At 33.0% G+C, this 17,028-nt stretch overlaps 1 protein-coding gene across 5 annotated transcripts in view; it reads right to left on the reverse strand.

Moving 5' to 3' along the window:
- The window catches only part of ERMARD (ER membrane associated RNA degradation), a 60,633-nt gene that overhangs the window by 36,698 nt on the left and 6,907 nt on the right, over positions 1-17,028 (reverse strand). For all 5 annotated transcript variants that reach the window (XR_012489110.1, XR_012489109.1, XM_074309280.1 and 2 more), the window contains exons 6-11: positions 15,866-15,963; positions 14,416-14,552; positions 12,210-12,324; positions 10,669-10,771; positions 9,563-9,592; positions 5,846-5,914 (exon numbers count right to left, since the gene is read on the reverse strand). Coding sequence is in view for 3 of the 5 variants with exons in the window: in XM_074309280.1 (XP_074165381.1) it covers positions 5,846-5,914; positions 9,563-9,592; positions 10,669-10,771; positions 12,210-12,324; positions 14,416-14,552; positions 15,866-15,963 (552 nt within the window). In the remaining 2 variants the exon portion in view is untranslated. The remainder of the gene's footprint in view (positions 1-5,845; positions 5,915-9,562; positions 9,593-10,668; positions 10,772-12,209; positions 12,325-14,415; positions 14,553-15,865; positions 15,964-17,028) is intronic.

A 17,028-nucleotide genomic window follows, 5' to 3' on the forward strand; every position in this document is an offset into this window, starting at 1 on the left:
GGGAATATAGTTTTAAACTATATTTTAATTGTGACTTGAGACTTTCCAATAACTTGAGAACTATAACTATTACCACCTCTTATTAATTAGCATGTAAGTACCTCTTTTAAAAGCAATTTATTCTTTTGTTTCTGAGTTAGATTTCTGCAATTAGAATGCAAGCCCAGACTCTCCCAATGGGAAAAAAAAGGCCAGGTGGGAATGGGGACTTCTGTGTTCAGGATATTTAATCAGGTGTTTTGCAGTTTATGTTTTTCACTCCTTTTTTTTACTGACAAACACCTTATCAGATGGAAATATCCTTTCTTTCAAGATCAAGATAAAATCTTTTTTTTTTCCTTTTTCTTATTCTGAAAGTCTGATTGTTTTTGTGAATACTAGCCCACAGTTTGGGAGCTCATCCAGGATATTTCCTGTTTGTGAGGGGTCTCTCCTGTACCAAACCCTTAGGCAGGTGTTCTCCAGAGAATTCTCCAGTGGTCCTTGGACTTAGTTCAGAACCTCCCACTCTGATTGGATAAACTCCCAAAAAGAGACATACAGAGAAAGAGACATACAGAAGTGGGCTAGCAAAGACAAAGGATTAATTCTACCCAGCAAAATAAGGCAGCTGAGAAAAGTTTGAAATCAATCAGTAAGTTATGCAGCACACAAGGTAAATGCAAGAACTGGTAAAGGGAGAAGGGACTCTGCCAAGCAACTGGGGAGCCATCTGGATAATGGGAAAATCATAGGCGACTTGAGTCCATAAGGATTCTCCTATTTTCCTTTAGAAAGATCACGGGAATCTTCCATTAAAAGAGGACAAGATACTGTGAACTTTAGGTTTAGACCCAGCTACTTTCCTTTCCTATCTGGTGTCCCGGAAAGATAGCCCTTTGGGAAGATTTGTGATGAAGTTCCAAAATGTATAGGGATTAAATACTGTTACTTTGGGTAGGTACTTAGCTCACACAGAGAAATTGTCCATCCCCTGGGGAGTTGGGTGTAAATTCAAAGGAGCCTTCAATAAGGCTTCCTAAGGTTTCTACTCCAAGGAGGGGCCAAGAATGGGAGTTTGATTGATTTAGAAAAGCTGGCTATTTGGAATTTAAAAAGCATTTGTTTTGTGCATAATTTGCCTTATGCAAATAACTTTTATCTAGAGAGAAGAAGGACTAGTTCTGAAATAGGTAAAGTTTTTAACTGCCATACCAAAAACAACAACAAAAACAAAAATCCTGACATTTCTGTGGACCCACAACTGGCCAATTTGGGTCTGTAGTAATAGTTATAATGTTATAAAAAGTTATAACTAATGTTATAACTAGTTATAAAAAGTTATAAAAATGTTAAAACATTTTAGCAGATTTTGAGGTTTTTGAAAGTAAGTTTTAAATTGCTTGGCACTATCAGCTAAGTTGAATTGGTCTACTGTATTTTTAAGTAGGCCTAATTTGCATGATTAAACGACTTCTGAGGGCCAGAACTTGAGGTTTATAGGAAAAAATAACTTCAGAAGGAAAAAAAAACTGCAGTCTCTGGGATTTACTAATCAGGTATCTGAAATCTAACTTGGCTAGGCTGTTGTCCCTTGCCAATCTGAATTATTTTAGGGTTTGTGCTAGTGCCCCACCATCTTTAACATGGACTCCCACCAACTGGCATTTCTGGCATAGAGGGTGGGACTGGGCCACAGACCTGTAGCTGGCACCTGGGTCCTTTTTCCCAAGAATCCTAAAGTCTAGCAATGTCTTAAAACCCTGTGGACAGACTTGAAAGGGCAGTTTCCTGCCACCTTAAATTCTGGGGTTGTGTGTATTTAAACTGGAATTCTGTATCTGAAATTGAAAGAGATAATTACTAAAATTGTGAATAGATTACTCCTCAGTTCCTTACTAACATCTGTTGGTTAGTGAGAATCAAATTCCTGAGACCACTCCTTGTCCTACCCCTGGGTGATAAAATTAGCATATCTATAATATGAAGAACTAGACAAATGTGTTTCCTTGCTTCTGTTTCTCTGCTAAATTCTTTTGGAATTTAGTCCGCATGTAATGGCCTTACAATTATAATAAACTTTGCCTCTTGACCAGGAAATGGGTTCAAGCCTGCAGTTTCTTTTGAGACACCTCACAACACAGGTCTGTAACCCAAAACTTTTGGAGTCCTTCTACCAACCTTAACAAAAAGACAGGAGAGGGGTGGGGGAGGGAGTGGGGGAAGGGAATTGAGATGTTGAGAATGGGTGGAAGCTATCCTCTGAGCTCTGCTGCTTCAAGAAGGGTTAGTGGAATAACTTTAGAACAAATTGTATCTAAGTAGGATGAAATGTTTGCTACTAGCACCTCTCAAAATCAGAATAACCTGTAGGTGGCATATAGGATTATCACTCTTTAAAATGTTGTATGGAATGCCTCACCCAGGAGGGGAAGGAAAAGTCTGATCCTATCAAACAAAGAATAAATTTTTAAGAGATTGTATACTGGCTAAGTCCTCATCCTTTTTCAGTTCTTAGGAAACAAGGATTGCTGATCCAAAGAATTTGGAGTTTGCAGTTTGTAGGAGAGTGGGAGTTAACTAAATCCTGGAAGAAGCAGAGTGGAAGGACCTTACCAAATTTTACAGTTAAATGAGACTGCAGTCCAGAGGTTGAGAACATTAGTCTTAATGGACATGTGGAGGAACTTCAAGAATGGACTGCTAAGGACAATTCATAACCTCTAAAGTTGACTTTGCAATTAGAATGTTTTGGTGGGAGGTGGGAATGTTTGTGCTTAGAGAAACTTTAACAATATTGCTATTGTAATTCTGAGGGTTTTTTAATGTGAAATTAGGATATTCTATATTCTGAGTCTTGGTTGTATTGAGTCATTTTAAAACTGTTCCCATTGTTTAGGGAGATTCTGAGAACAGTGATTTGTCTTTGTCCCTTTAAAAATGGTTAATAACACATTTTGATATGGATTGGTTATTGAGCATCTTAAAGTAAAATGATTTGTGTAGTGTTGAATTTAAAACTAATCTTCTTAGACATGAAGATAAGCTGTGAACTTCCTAAGATAAATCTCTGTTATCAATATAATTAGGTATCATCAATACTTATTTAGGATATATGATCCTTGAGAGCTAAATTCACCTGAAGCTTTGATTACTGAGACATATTTGAGATAAAATCTCCTTGAATTGTACCTGATATTATTTGGAGTGAGATCCTTTAAACTCAGGTTTCCAGTGATATAAGAGTCTAACTGATTATTCCTAAGTCTAGGTATGAGGTGGAATTGTTAAACTGAGCTAAGGATGCTTTATCCTATCATGTATGATCTCTCAGATTGAGGTCTGAAGGACCAGTTTTTTATTATAATCAAGTCCCTGCTTTTTCCTCTTATAACAAATGTCTAAATCAGAGCAAGTGTTTAGTAATGTAAGATCCTACAATTTCCTATCTGAAAATGTATGGTCCCAGATATGAGTTGGGGGTACAGAATCCTAATTTGTATGCTGAATAGGCTCATTAAACTCCAAGTCATGATCGAAATAATTATTAATCAGACAACAAAGGCACTGGATTTGTTATAGATTTGAGAGAGCATATACTTAGCAAGGAAAGGGCTTTTATAAATTCCTTGGCAGAACTCACAATTTCCCAGTAGAAAGGGAGTACCCTATGAGGTTGGGGCATGCCCTTAGCTGGCAGGCTAAATCCTGAAAGGGACTTAGCACCCTAAAAGAATTATTTAACTGTAAGGAGGAGAAGTGGGGTTGGAAAGCATAGTTAAGAGAGACACCATGTGGTATAGGGGAAGGAAAATACCAAAAGACATGTGGTAGGCTGATCCAGAAGAGAGTAGCAACCATGGGATGGTGCATAAGTAGGTTTTATAGGGAACAATAAACCTCAGGGACATGACTGGGATTGCCACAGAAGAAAGATTGAACAACCTAGAGAGGGAAGTCCAGTTAGACAAGAAAGGACTCAGGTAGAGAAAAAGGACAAGGCAGGTCCAGGGGGACTGTCATTTAAGACAATTCTGAGGTACCACTTAACATCTCTCAGATAGACTTAAGATGTCAGAAAAAGATAATGATAAATATTAGAGGGGATGTGGGAAAACTGGAACACATACATTGTTAGAAGAGTTGCAAAATTATCCATACATTCTAGAGAGCCCAAAGGGCTATCAAACTATTATTGAGCAATCCCACTACTGGATCTGTATCACAGATCTTTACATGTATTTGGGAAAAAAATTTTTTTTTAAAAAGGGGTGGACTTAGGGGGAAGGAAAGGACTCATATGTGCAAAAGTGATTGTAGTAGCTCTTTTTATAGTGGCAAGGAATTGGAAATTAGGGATTGGAAATTAACTTATGGTATATGAAAGTAATGGAATATTTTTGTTCTACAAGAAATGAGAAGGCTGATTTCAAAAAAGCCTGAAAAGACTTACATGAACTGATGCCAAGTGAAGTGAGTAGAACCAAGAGAACAATGCACATGAGGGCATTAGACAAATACCTAAGAGGGAAATGAACTATATTACCTAAGGAAACAAACCTTTCATAAACAAAATTATATATCTTCTCCCTAATATCCAAAAGAATAATTATTATATATTTTTGTTTCAATGAATTCATAACACATTAAAGGCATCTACATGGTAACGTACCTTATGATATTTTGGTTTAGTTTAATTATCTAAGATACTGTTAGAATAATAAAACACTTTTAATTTGATCCTTTATCTTCAGATTTTCCAGCATATAAAAGTTTCTAAGGAAAGCAATAGTACAATACTTATCTATTACTTGACATGCTCAAGTAATTTTGGATACTAAATCCATGTCTCTTCAAAAGAGACTACTACAACTGCTGCTTTACTACCTATTGGAGCATGACTTAATTTATTCCTTAAATAAACTGCAGATTGGTGATATATAAAGCTGTTTACACAACTTTTCCTGTCTGCTAACTCCTTAGAAGTTCACTAGTCTAGGATAAAGCTGATACTTTGGCCCTTTACTCTAGGATTATGAAAATCCAGTTTTAGTAGAACATCCAAGTGTGTCATCTCCCTGGAAAACAGGATAGAATAGAAAAAGCTGTCACTTTCCTGCAACTAAGCAAACTCTCTGGTTCCTTCCTCTCATACATATATAAAACTGATCTTTATACATTCCATTTTAGGGATGGAGGTTAAAGCTCTGCCTTCCAGGGTCAGGGTGAATACAAATCATGGAGGGAAGGGAGAGCATCTTGAAAGACACTCCACTGGTTAAGTGACTTCTAAGGATAACCAAGAAATACTGTGTTTCTTCTTCCTTGTCTCCCTTTCTTTTGTTTCTTCTTTGTTTTATCTTCTTTCTCCTTAGTTTTCTTCTCCATTTTCTACTTCTTTCTCCATTTTCTATCCTCTTGCCATTTCTTTTCCTCCTCATCTTTATTTTTTCTCCCCACTGTTCTTTTTAATCTTTCTTATTTTTCTGCCTATTTTCTCATCTTCAATTTCACCTTCACTCCCATACAATTTTCTCCACTTCTTTTTATTTACCTTATTTGGTTAGACAAAGATAAAAATTTGTTAGTCCAATTCCCTCCTCTTTATCAATTCCCTTCACCACCAATAAAGACAAAAACAAAATCAAACAAACAAACAAACAAAAAAACCCTGGGACATCTTCCTGTTAATCTACAGTGTTACAAAAATTCAGACATCTAGACATTTGAACCAAAATGCAATAGTCAGAAAACACTGCTTTGAATATTCTGGAAGAAAATTTTTTAGCCCTAGCCAAAGTTAACTAATTTTGTTTTGACTAAATTATTTCCATATATAACGAATGTTAAATTTGGAATACTTTACCATAGCAGGTTCTCCAAGGAAAAGAGGAAGATGATTGATTTCATCATCACTCAATTGTTTTGCTAATATCTAAAGAGGCAAAGAAATAAATTGTGAACGTATCATGAAGCTTGATAATGAATACTTCTTAACAGTGGTTTTACTAAGACAATTTATTATTTTGAGAAAGTATTTAAAACATGAGAATTAAGAAAGCTACTAAAATCCACATGCAGATTTTACTTTCATATACCTATTAAATTACAAAAAGAAGCATTTATTCAGTATAAACAAAAAACAGCAAATATTTGTAAAGTATTTTAAGATTCATGAGGAAATATATCCATATAAAACCAAGGGTAATCATTTTCAGTAATGAAAATCTGGAATATGGCAAATATGTTAATTATTTTATTAGAAATGTTAGCTACAACAATAATAAGAAAAGGAAATTGAAGGAATAAGTATAGGTAATAAGGAAACTATTCACTTTTTGTAGATGATATAATTTACCAAAAGAATCCTAAAAAATTAACAAAAAACTAATAAAAACAACTTCATAAAATTTGCAGGATATAAAATAAACCTACTATATAAATTATTAGCATTTCTCTATATTGTCATAAAAATCCATCAGGAAAAGATGAAAGAAATTCCATTTAAATTAATGACTGTAATATATTGGAGACTTACCTGCCAAGGGAGACATAGGAACCATATGAATATAATTACAAAATACTCTTCACACAAATAAAAATCTAAATAAAATTGGAGATCTAAATAATTACAGAAATATTTATTTTTCATGGTTGGCCAAACCAGAATAATAAAAATGACAACACTACCTAAATTAATTTACTTATTTGATGTCATATCAATCAAATTACTGAAGAATTATTTTATAGAGCTATAAAAAATAACAATACATCCAGAGAAACAAAAGATTATGAATATCAAGAGAATAAATGAAAAAAAAAAGTGGGAAGGAAGAGGGCTTAGTAGGATCAGGTCTCTAATTCTGTTACAAAGTTGTAACATCAAAATAATTTGGTACTGGGTAAAAAACTGATAAGTTAATCAATGGAAAAGATGAGGTACACAAAACATAGAAGCAAATAAACATGGTAGATATTTGATAAATTCAAAGATTCTTGGATAAGAATTTACAATCTGGGAAAAAAAAAAAAAACATTGGAAGAATTATCATGCAATGTGGCAGAAGCTAAGCATAGTTCAATACCTCACATCATATAACAGATAAACTCAAAATAGGTGCACCAGTTAGTCATAAAGAATGATATCCTAAACAAAGTAATAGAGCAGATCTATGGCTAGAGGAAGAGTTTATTACCAAACAAAGGCACCTGAGTAGTTCACAGGAGACAAAATGAATGATCTTGATATATAAAATTTTAAATGTTTTATATGATAAAAATCAATGCAGCTAAAATTAAGAGAAAAGCAGAAAACTAGAAGGAAAAACTTTGTAGCAAAGTTTTCTGATAAAGGTTCAATTTCTCAAATACATAACTCAAACTTACAAGAGTAAAAGCCATTCTCTAACTGATAATTTTTTTTTAATTATGAATTGGCAATATTCAGAGGAAGAAATCAAAGTTACCAATAGCCATATTTTAAAAAAAAGATCTAAAACACTAGTAATTATTAGAGAAATATAAATTAAAACAAATCTGAGATATCACCTCACATCTATCAAATTGATTAAGATGGTAAAAAAGGAAAATGGCAAATGCTGTAGAGTATGTGAGAAAACAAATACACTAATGCTTTGCTAGTGGAGCTGTGAATTAGTCAACTATTATGGAAAGTAATTTGAAACTATACCCAAAAAGCTATTAAATTGTGCCTACCCTTTAACTAAGAAATATCACTATTAGGATTATGCCCAAAAGAAATCAAAGAGGAATAGGACCCATATGTACAAAAACATTTGTAGTAGCTCTTTTTGTGATAGCAAAGAATTGAAAACTGAAGAAATGGGGAATGGCTAAACAAGTTATAGTCTGTGAATGTGATAATATTTAAATAAACGATGGAGATAGTTTCAGAAAAACCTAGCAAGATCCTTCTAAACTGAAGAAAAGTCATCAGACCAAAAGAACATTTTGCACAGTAACAGCAATATTTCTATAATAATCAATTTGTAAACATTTAGTAATAAGTGTAATACAATTCCAAAGAATTCATGATAAACATGATATTCACCTTCAGATAAAGAACTAATTAACTCAGAGGATAAACTGAAACATTTTTTCTTTTTCATGTTTTTTAGGAGGTGAGAAATTTGTTTTGCATGATTAAATATTTGCAATAGGCTTTGTTTTTATTGCTTTCTCATCAAGTAGGGGAAGGAATTTGGATTTGAAAAAAGCATTAAAAGGTCTGTGCTTTAAAAAAAAAAAAGAAAAAAGGTTTAATAAGCATTTTATATATTTAACATGTTTTCAATGTATCTGATTACATTAATATAATTGATATTCATAAAAATAGTGAAATAGTTGCTATCATTTACCCTCATCTTTAGTTAAGGAAACCATGGTCTGGAGAATTTAATATAGTAAACAAATGTCAGAGACAGGATTTTAATATAGGTCTTCCTGACTCTTAAATTCTGAGCTCTTTTCACTTCAAGCTATCTTCAAAATAATCTACAATGATAGCCAATAATGTTGATGCCTCATAATTAGTGTTCAATTTATATCTTTAAAAATTAAGTTACCAACATGTCATCAAATAACTAAGCTATTTAGTTCATTAGGTTAAATTTTATTTTTTGGCAAATACTACTATAAGTTTTCAGGTGATGATGACACTATGATTAACTTTTCTATAGCACCTATTATGTGTCATATACTGTGCTAAGCACTTTACAAATGTTATCTTAAGATAAAAAGCTCCCAACATTTTAGTTAATCTCTAATTTTGCACCCACAGAATTCAACATCACCATTACTAAGATATTCAATCATAAAATCTCAGAAATTCAGACAGAGACATCAGAAGCCATATATATTGATCCAAAGTTAAACACAATCTTTTCAGTAACATAGCCAATAAAACGTTAATTGAAGATCTTCAGAAGATCTTCCAGAGACAATCTATCTCATTTTTGTATACCTATTAGAAAATGTATATGCTTTGGGATTTTTTCTTACATAAAGCCTAATGGGTAGAGGGCAACTTTTATTCATTGTGGCTAACTAAAAAAAAAGTCTGATAACTTTTCTACCTGATAGTGAAAATATTTGAAGACAGCAATCAAAGCAGTCTCCAAAATTTTCTCTTTTCCAAACTAAATCCCTGACTTATTTCAATAGATCCTCAAATAGCATAACCTTGAGACCCTTCACCATTCTGACAGTACTCCTGTGGATTTTCTAGCTTATTTAATTCCTTCCTAAAAGCATGGTGCTCAAAAATATACTTATCTCACACACTGTTCTGATCAGAATTCAGTACAAGAGTATTATGACCTCCTTAGTCCTGGACATTTTGTTTTTATTGATGTAAACCAAGGTAACATTGGTTTACTTTACTTCTAGATAACACTATTAACTCAAATTGAGCTTACAATTCATTAAAAACCCAGATCTTTTACAGATGGACTGTTATTTAACCATACCTTCCCCCACCCCATACTTCTAAAGTCAATTTTTTAACACAAGTTGAAAACTTAATTTAAACAAACTTCATAAGCATGGTTACTGAACTACTTACTTCATCAAAGGTGGTGTAAAAAGCTGTAGACTTCAGAAGAGAAAAGAAAAAAATTTAAACAAAATACAAATGAAATAACATTATTCAAAGAGGAAAAAAAAATAATACATGACCACAAATCCTAAAATGTCTTTGACTAAAGAGAATTTTAGTGCTTGGAAAGGCAATGAATAAATCAAGAGAATAACAGAATAATATAGAACACCTGTGACATCCTACACCAGTAATTAAGTCATATTTAAACAATGTCCTTAAGAGGGATTTTAGTTGTCATGTTTTTAAAAATCTGGATGCAGTAAAATAGCATATGCTTCCCTAGCACATGAAACTAATGTATTCATTTTCATATCCATAAGAAAAACCTGTCAAACAATCAGTGTAGGGGATGCCAGGTATAAGAAATCCCTGTTAGAAGAGAGCTCCCTGAACTACACAAGCATTGATTTAAGTAAATACACATACTCAGTAAGTGCCAGAGGCAGTATTAAACTCATCTTCTTGACTTCGAGCCCAGAATCTTGCTCATTATATCATACTGCCTCTGTTATTATTTCATATATTAGTTTAAGACAGAATTTTGGTAATAGCACAGGAAAAAATGATCAAAAAGCCACCATAAAGATATCACACCTTCAATCATTGTAAGAATAACAAGATAATCAATCAGAAAAATATAATTCAATTTTACAGGTCATAAAATTTATTTTAGTAATAAGTTTATACTTAGCTAGTGCTTTGTGACAAAATGTCTTACATATACTGTCTCCTTTGATCTTTACTACAACTCTATTAAATATGTAGTTCAAACAAGATCAGGATCTGTAATTTTTGTTTCTGTTTCCAACACCTAGCAGAGTGCCTGACACCATAGTAGATGCTTAATAAATGTTTATTGATTGATTTACTGCTTACTCATTTTACAGGTTAAAAAAAAAAAAAGGCTCAGAAAAAGTAACTCATACAACTAGCTCATCCTATACTTTGAAAGCAAATAAGTAAAAAAATTAATAAATTCAAGGTAATTTTCTATCAGTGATCTCAGATAAATGGGTTAGCTTTCATGTTATCTCCCAATCACAATAACAAAATAAACAAATCACATATACCTCTGCTGTTAAAAATCTTTTTGGACATTTATTAACTGTGGTAAAGACTTTTCGGAGACCAGTTTCCAGTTGTGTCAGCAACAGTATTATACAGTCAGCATATCTATGAGAAAGATCCAAACTTCTTCACAAAAATTTATGCAATCACATACATTTTACAACATCCAAACAGCAGAACATAATGTTATAAATAAGGCAAATTAAACTACTTCCCTAAGCTAAAAAATGAATTTGAAACAAAAGATAAATAGAAATCAAAGTCTGATTGTATTTTTTTTTTTTAAATAATGCTTCACGGGATTTAATGAGGCATCTTTAGTGATATCCAAATGGAAGACTATGTGATCATGGCTATCTTATTTGATTTTTCTTCAATAATAAATCATTCAAAAATACTAGAGCTAAAGTGAGTCTCAAAAGGATTTAAGATATATAAAAATGTTTGTGACAGCTCTTTTTGTGCCGGCAAAAAACTGGAAATTGAAGGAATGTCCATCAATTGGGGAGTGGGTGAACAAGTTATTCTATAACTTGTGCTGTTAAAAATAACAAAGGAAATAGTTTCATTAAAAACCTTGTAAGAGTTATATGAACGGATACCAAGTGAAATGGGAAGAAGCAGAGTACTATTCATAGAAACAACAATACTATAACTTCATCAACTATGAAATACTTGACTTGGATCAATATAAAGATCCATGACAATTCCAAGGGACTCATGATGAAAAAAACCTATCTACCTCCAAGAAAGAACACATAAACTGAGTACAGATCGAGGCATTTAAAAAAAAATTTTCTTTATTCTTCTGGTTTTTTTTTTTTTCAACAGAGTAACTTGGACATATGTGTTGCAAGACTTATCATATATACTGGATGTTATATTGTTTGCTTTTTCAATTGGGGAAAGGGACTAGAAGAAGGGAAAGAATTTGGAACTCAATGAAAAACTTAAACCTCACCAATCACATACTAAGCCTCCTAGCTCGTTTTTGCTATTTTCTTATATATTCTATCTTTCCCTTTGTTATAGTCCTCATGAAAGTAAAGGGCTGATCTCCACGGTTTTTTTGAACTTCCCAAACATCAAGCAGAGTGACTTGTTCAATAAATGCTAGTAATAACTGCACAAGTTTAACTTATAGTGGACTGCCTGCTGTCTTGGGGAGGAGAGAGAGAAATATTTGGAATACAAGGTTTTACAAAAGCGAATATTGAAAACTATCTTTGCATGTATTTCAAAAAATATACTATTAAAATAAAAAAATTAAAAAAGAAATGCTATCATGTTAATTTTATTTTAAAATGGAAACAAATGAATTCATTTAAGCAACAATTACAATAATAAAACCTGAATAACAAATATTTTTAGATTAGCTATCAAGAGTTTTATTTCTGCTCTCTTCTTATATAGTTGATAGTTTAAGTCATATAAACTCAATTCTTTCATTTACTTATATTCAAATAGCAAACTATCAAGGAAAGTAAAAAATTTTGCTACCTAACTCCAATTCATAAGTTTGAAAATGTAATTCTTCACTTACCTATGTGATCTGAATTTCATTATTACAGCTTCCCAAAATGGGATCATGATTTTCAACACAAAAGTAGATTCCTTTATCAGTTCTTCAACTACTGACAGAACTTCATCATTAATATCTGTACAGAAAGAATTTTTGAAACAACCAATTTTTAAAATTTAATAATACTAGGGGAAGCTAAGTGGTGTAGTGGTTAGAGCACCAGCCCTGAAGTCAGGAGGACCTGAGTTCAAATCTGGTCTCAGACACTTAACACTTTTGTGACCCCTGGGCTAGTCATCTTGGCAGAATATTCACAAAAAATGAGAATCTCAAATTGTTTTACCACGGTCAGACTACATTAGGAATATTTAGTTCTGCACATCATATTTATGAAGAACAATGACAAGCTGAAGAGAATAAAGAGAAAGGCAATTATCATAGTGTGGGATTTCAAGATCATGCAATAAAATTCCATGTCCAAAAAGAGACACCAGCTAAGGCAAGAGTCCTCGGGGCTCTACCTGAATTCTGCCCATGACTTAACATTTCAATAAAAACCAAATCTGGGGGCTTTCAGCCTTTTCTGACATATCTGATATATTAATTAGTGAATAAAACCAAGTGAATCCATCACTTTTTCTGATATTTATAAGCCTCAAAAGAGAATATCTGTTTGCAAAAACATGCTATTTTTTAAATTCTTTTGCTTCTCCTGGTTGACTTTGTGTATTTGCTAGTCTTACTGTCCAGGCCAACTAACTCAATGCTATACGTGTAGATATTAGATAAACATGTCTAATAGATTTGGTTTGATAAAGTTCCAGTTATTCTATAAGACAGCAACCTTTCTAGAATCCTATTCTGCACCCTTATTTCTGGTTAGTACATCTATGAATTTGGCAGACACCCTTTTGGTATATTCCCATTCTCCAAGACTCCTCCAGATAAACTCATCACTCTCTGGTCAAGAGTCAGTTTTGTTTTAGCAGCTTATGAACAAGGAAATTCATTCCTTGGGTCTCCTAAATTTTTCTTCTATTGGGATTTAGACAGCAAAAAGTTTGCTGTGATACTTTCCATACTTTTCTTGTAGGTTTTTAAACTCTCGCTTGGAAAACTGTCTCTAATCTTTTAACTGTTTCTTTTGGTTGGTCTGGAGTGATTCAATTAGCTTCTTAAATCTGTTATCTCTTATCTTATCTCTGTGATGCTTCTCAGAAAGGAGGCTCTTTCCAGTATCCGCTGCTACAGTTAGTGGTCTTCCCCTGGCTCTCAGTTCAATAGAAGGCTGAAGAGAATAGATTGACCTTGAAGTCATTAAAAAAAAAAAAAAAAAACCTTTTGTGGTCCTTTTTCTTATTTCAGTTTCCTATTGGTCTGTGGTAATTAAATCAGGGTTTAATAACCTAAACAGGAGAATATTCCAGACTCCAATTTTAATAATTATATGTACATATATGTAAGATGTGGAATACATAAGAACTTACTCAAAGGACTAAACCCTGATAATAAATTCACAGTCTAGCATCAGTAACCCATTTCATCACTCCGTATATGTTCTCTTTCTTATGATGGTGGTGATAATGGTGTGATAGTAGCAGTCACATAGGCACTGCCAGGCACTGGCACTTGCTAATATTATCTCATTTGATCTTCACAACAACACTGTGAGGAAAATGCTAGTATTATCCCCATTTTGCAAATGAGAAAAATGAGGTAAAGAGAGGTTAAGTGACCTGCCCAGCAGCTAGTAAGTATGGCAGGATTTAAGCTCAGGCCTTCTTAATTCCAGTCCCATTACTTCACCTACTGTGCCACCTAGCTGCCAATATTCCTATGTGACAACATCCTTGCCTTCAGATGTTCCCCTCTTCTCCAATACCACCTATACCATCTGGCTGGTGTCAAATAGTGGCCTTTTGGGTCTTTGAAATATAATTTTCCTTCACTTAGGAAAATCAAAGACCAATTTCTCATTATGTTAGTACCAAAAAGAAAAATCAAACTTCTAGAAATTGACCAGAAGCTCTTCTGACTAGAGGACTCTCTAACACACATAAGAATATGAAAGTTGAAGAATACATTTTATATCAAATTAATGCTTCCTGTAATTCATTCCCAAAAGAAAAAAAAAATCACAATTCTACTTTTTTTATATTTATAATCTAGTGATATATGTGTTTTACAAAGGGAATTCAAATGGGAAAATAGGAAATATAATACTTGCCAGGGAAAATTATCAATTCCTTTAATTGTGTGAAAGTTAGAAAAGGCCGATGTATGAATTTAAAATTAGTTCGCTGAAGATACATTTTTAATAGTTGTCCCAATCCTGCTGTCAACAATACCAGCATAGAGCAATATCTAGGGGAAAGTACCATGGAAATAAATTAAGAAAAATATATTTACATAATATGCAATTTATAGAGCTAAAAAAATTATGTCTTGCATCCCCAAATTATGACATACTCCTACTTAGCTGCAAATCCAAGGCTGGGAATAAAAAAGTAGCAATGAGAACAAAAACTAGTAAACTGTCACCTCTATTCAAAGACTTAAATACACTGCATGAGGTCAGGGCTGCATTTCATTGCAATTTTTAGGAATTAGAACACTATTCTTCATCAGCTTAATAAATATTTATTGTTAAGTATGTGAATCACTGACCTCTTAGAATCTTCCTCTCACCCAAGGTCCTGTGTATTCTTTTATTGTCGACCTATTCTTCATATTAATTCCAGCCTGAGCCCAGTTCTAGACATATGAGAACCATCTAGTTACAGTATTAATACTTTTTCTTATTTCCAAAATCTTCTATTCCTATTCCTAAATGTTCAGGCTTGACAGCTTTGATTTTCAGACTATCACTTTATTCTTCATTCTAGGGTTCAGATTGCTAAAAGACATAAGGACTTCAGGGGAGGATTATGGGATCCCTATGGGGTGACATATCAAAGATGGTGAGAATCACAACAATGGTGTGTGTAAGCCATTACAAGGACACATTGAATAACCTTATGTTTGTCTGGGAACTTACATAAATTGATCGGCCTTGAAAGTCAGAACATCTAACCCCTGCACTGGCCTTGCATCTCAATTATGGAATCAAGACCAGTTTCCAAATAGTAAATTAAAACAATAATTGGACCACATTAATGTATGGATGATGCTCTATAGTTCCTTCTCCCTTTGCTTCTTTCTTCCATGTGACCTTTTGGGGATCTTTTGCAGGAATCCACTGAGTTGAATGGCCATTGCCCCAGAATGCATGGTGGGATTAGAGATCCACTGAATCATCTCACAGCAGCCCCATAGATAGCCTCTATGTAAGTAACCCAGATGGTAATTAAACTCCTAGACTTTCTCTAGTACAAGCGCTTGTCCCCTGGTTAGCAGTGGGGAGAGTATCACAATTTCCTTACTTGAGAATTCCAGATTTATAATCATTTATAACATTTCATATTTTATCTAGTATTAAACATTCTAAAATGAACACTCCCCTCATTAAATAGGATATATCTTTTGAAATAAATATGTGTAGACCCAGATCTATAACTTGAGAATTAACTCTTGTTCCTACTTTATTCCTCAAAATGTTTTTCCTTGGTTGTGTGAATATGAACTGAATAACATTCATACCAAAACCTGAAGAGAAATATATTTTATTAGCAACTTACTTTGGAGGAATTTCCTGAGGAGATGCAAATCCATGCCACAAAATATTACGCAAATTGAGTCCACATGGAGAACCAATGAATACTCTGAGTATATTCATCTAATTAGGATGAGATGAAATTATTGAGTCACTAAATATAACTTTGAATTATTTTTACTTTCTATTGTTGCAATAATAAATTTTTAATTTAATTTCAGTTGATTTAGGAAGAGGTAAATTTGTTTAGTGGTAATAATAACTTATGCTAGAACTTCAAAAGTTATTATGCTGCAAAAAATATAGAAATTTAGTTAATTCATGATAATTTGTAAAAATGGAAAATGCTCTGGACTAAATAAAAGTCAAGAAACCTGGTTTCTATTTTACAGGCCCACTCTGATTTGCTGTATGAAATTAAGAAAATCAATTTAAGTTTTTATGCTTAAGTTTTTCTTTCTGCCAAATGAAAATAATACTTTCCCAGTAATCTACCTAATAGGATTGTTAGTGGTCCACCCAACAGATCACCTACATCTTGATTTTTAACAAGGCATTTATTGTTAGTGTCAGTAATTATATCAACTTAACATTTTACAGCTTCCAAATCACAAAATCTCTATGAAAAAGGCAGGGTAGGTAACTATCATTCCAAAACAATAAAGCAGTAATTTGTGAGATATGTAACTTTCTAAAGTCCACATCTAATAGTTATTGATTTAGAAATGGATCAGAAACGGAAACTCTTAACTTTTGACTCCTATGCCAAATTTTCTTCCCAATATACCACTGTGATTCGTTTGACAAATAAAGAGTATGTAGGTTATGCTTACAGAATTTAATCCCCCCCCAAAAAAAATCATATCTTCAAGACATGACAAAGTGAATCTATAAGTTGTTAACAAAGTACATCCAAAAAATATTGAAAAGCTGATTTCAGTCTGACTTAGTCACTGTTACAATGTCATAAGACTCTCTACTCAGTCATGTTATTTCCAAAAGATTAAAATGATAAGAACAAGTGACAAGAAATTGGATAAAAATAAACATGAGGTCTTTTAAGAAAGATAATGACAAACTTGTATACAGAAGAAGCAGATAGGATAGCAAAGGATTTTGAATCCATGTTACATGTGGAATAATGAAAAAAATGACAGATGCTGCCCTAGATAAGAAGTGATATGGGGA

This window comes from Sminthopsis crassicaudata, chromosome 4 (genome assembly GCF_048593235.1).
Source record: "Sminthopsis crassicaudata isolate SCR6 chromosome 4, ASM4859323v1, whole genome shotgun sequence".
Taxonomy (NCBI): Eukaryota; Metazoa; Chordata; class Mammalia; order Dasyuromorphia; family Dasyuridae; genus Sminthopsis; species Sminthopsis crassicaudata.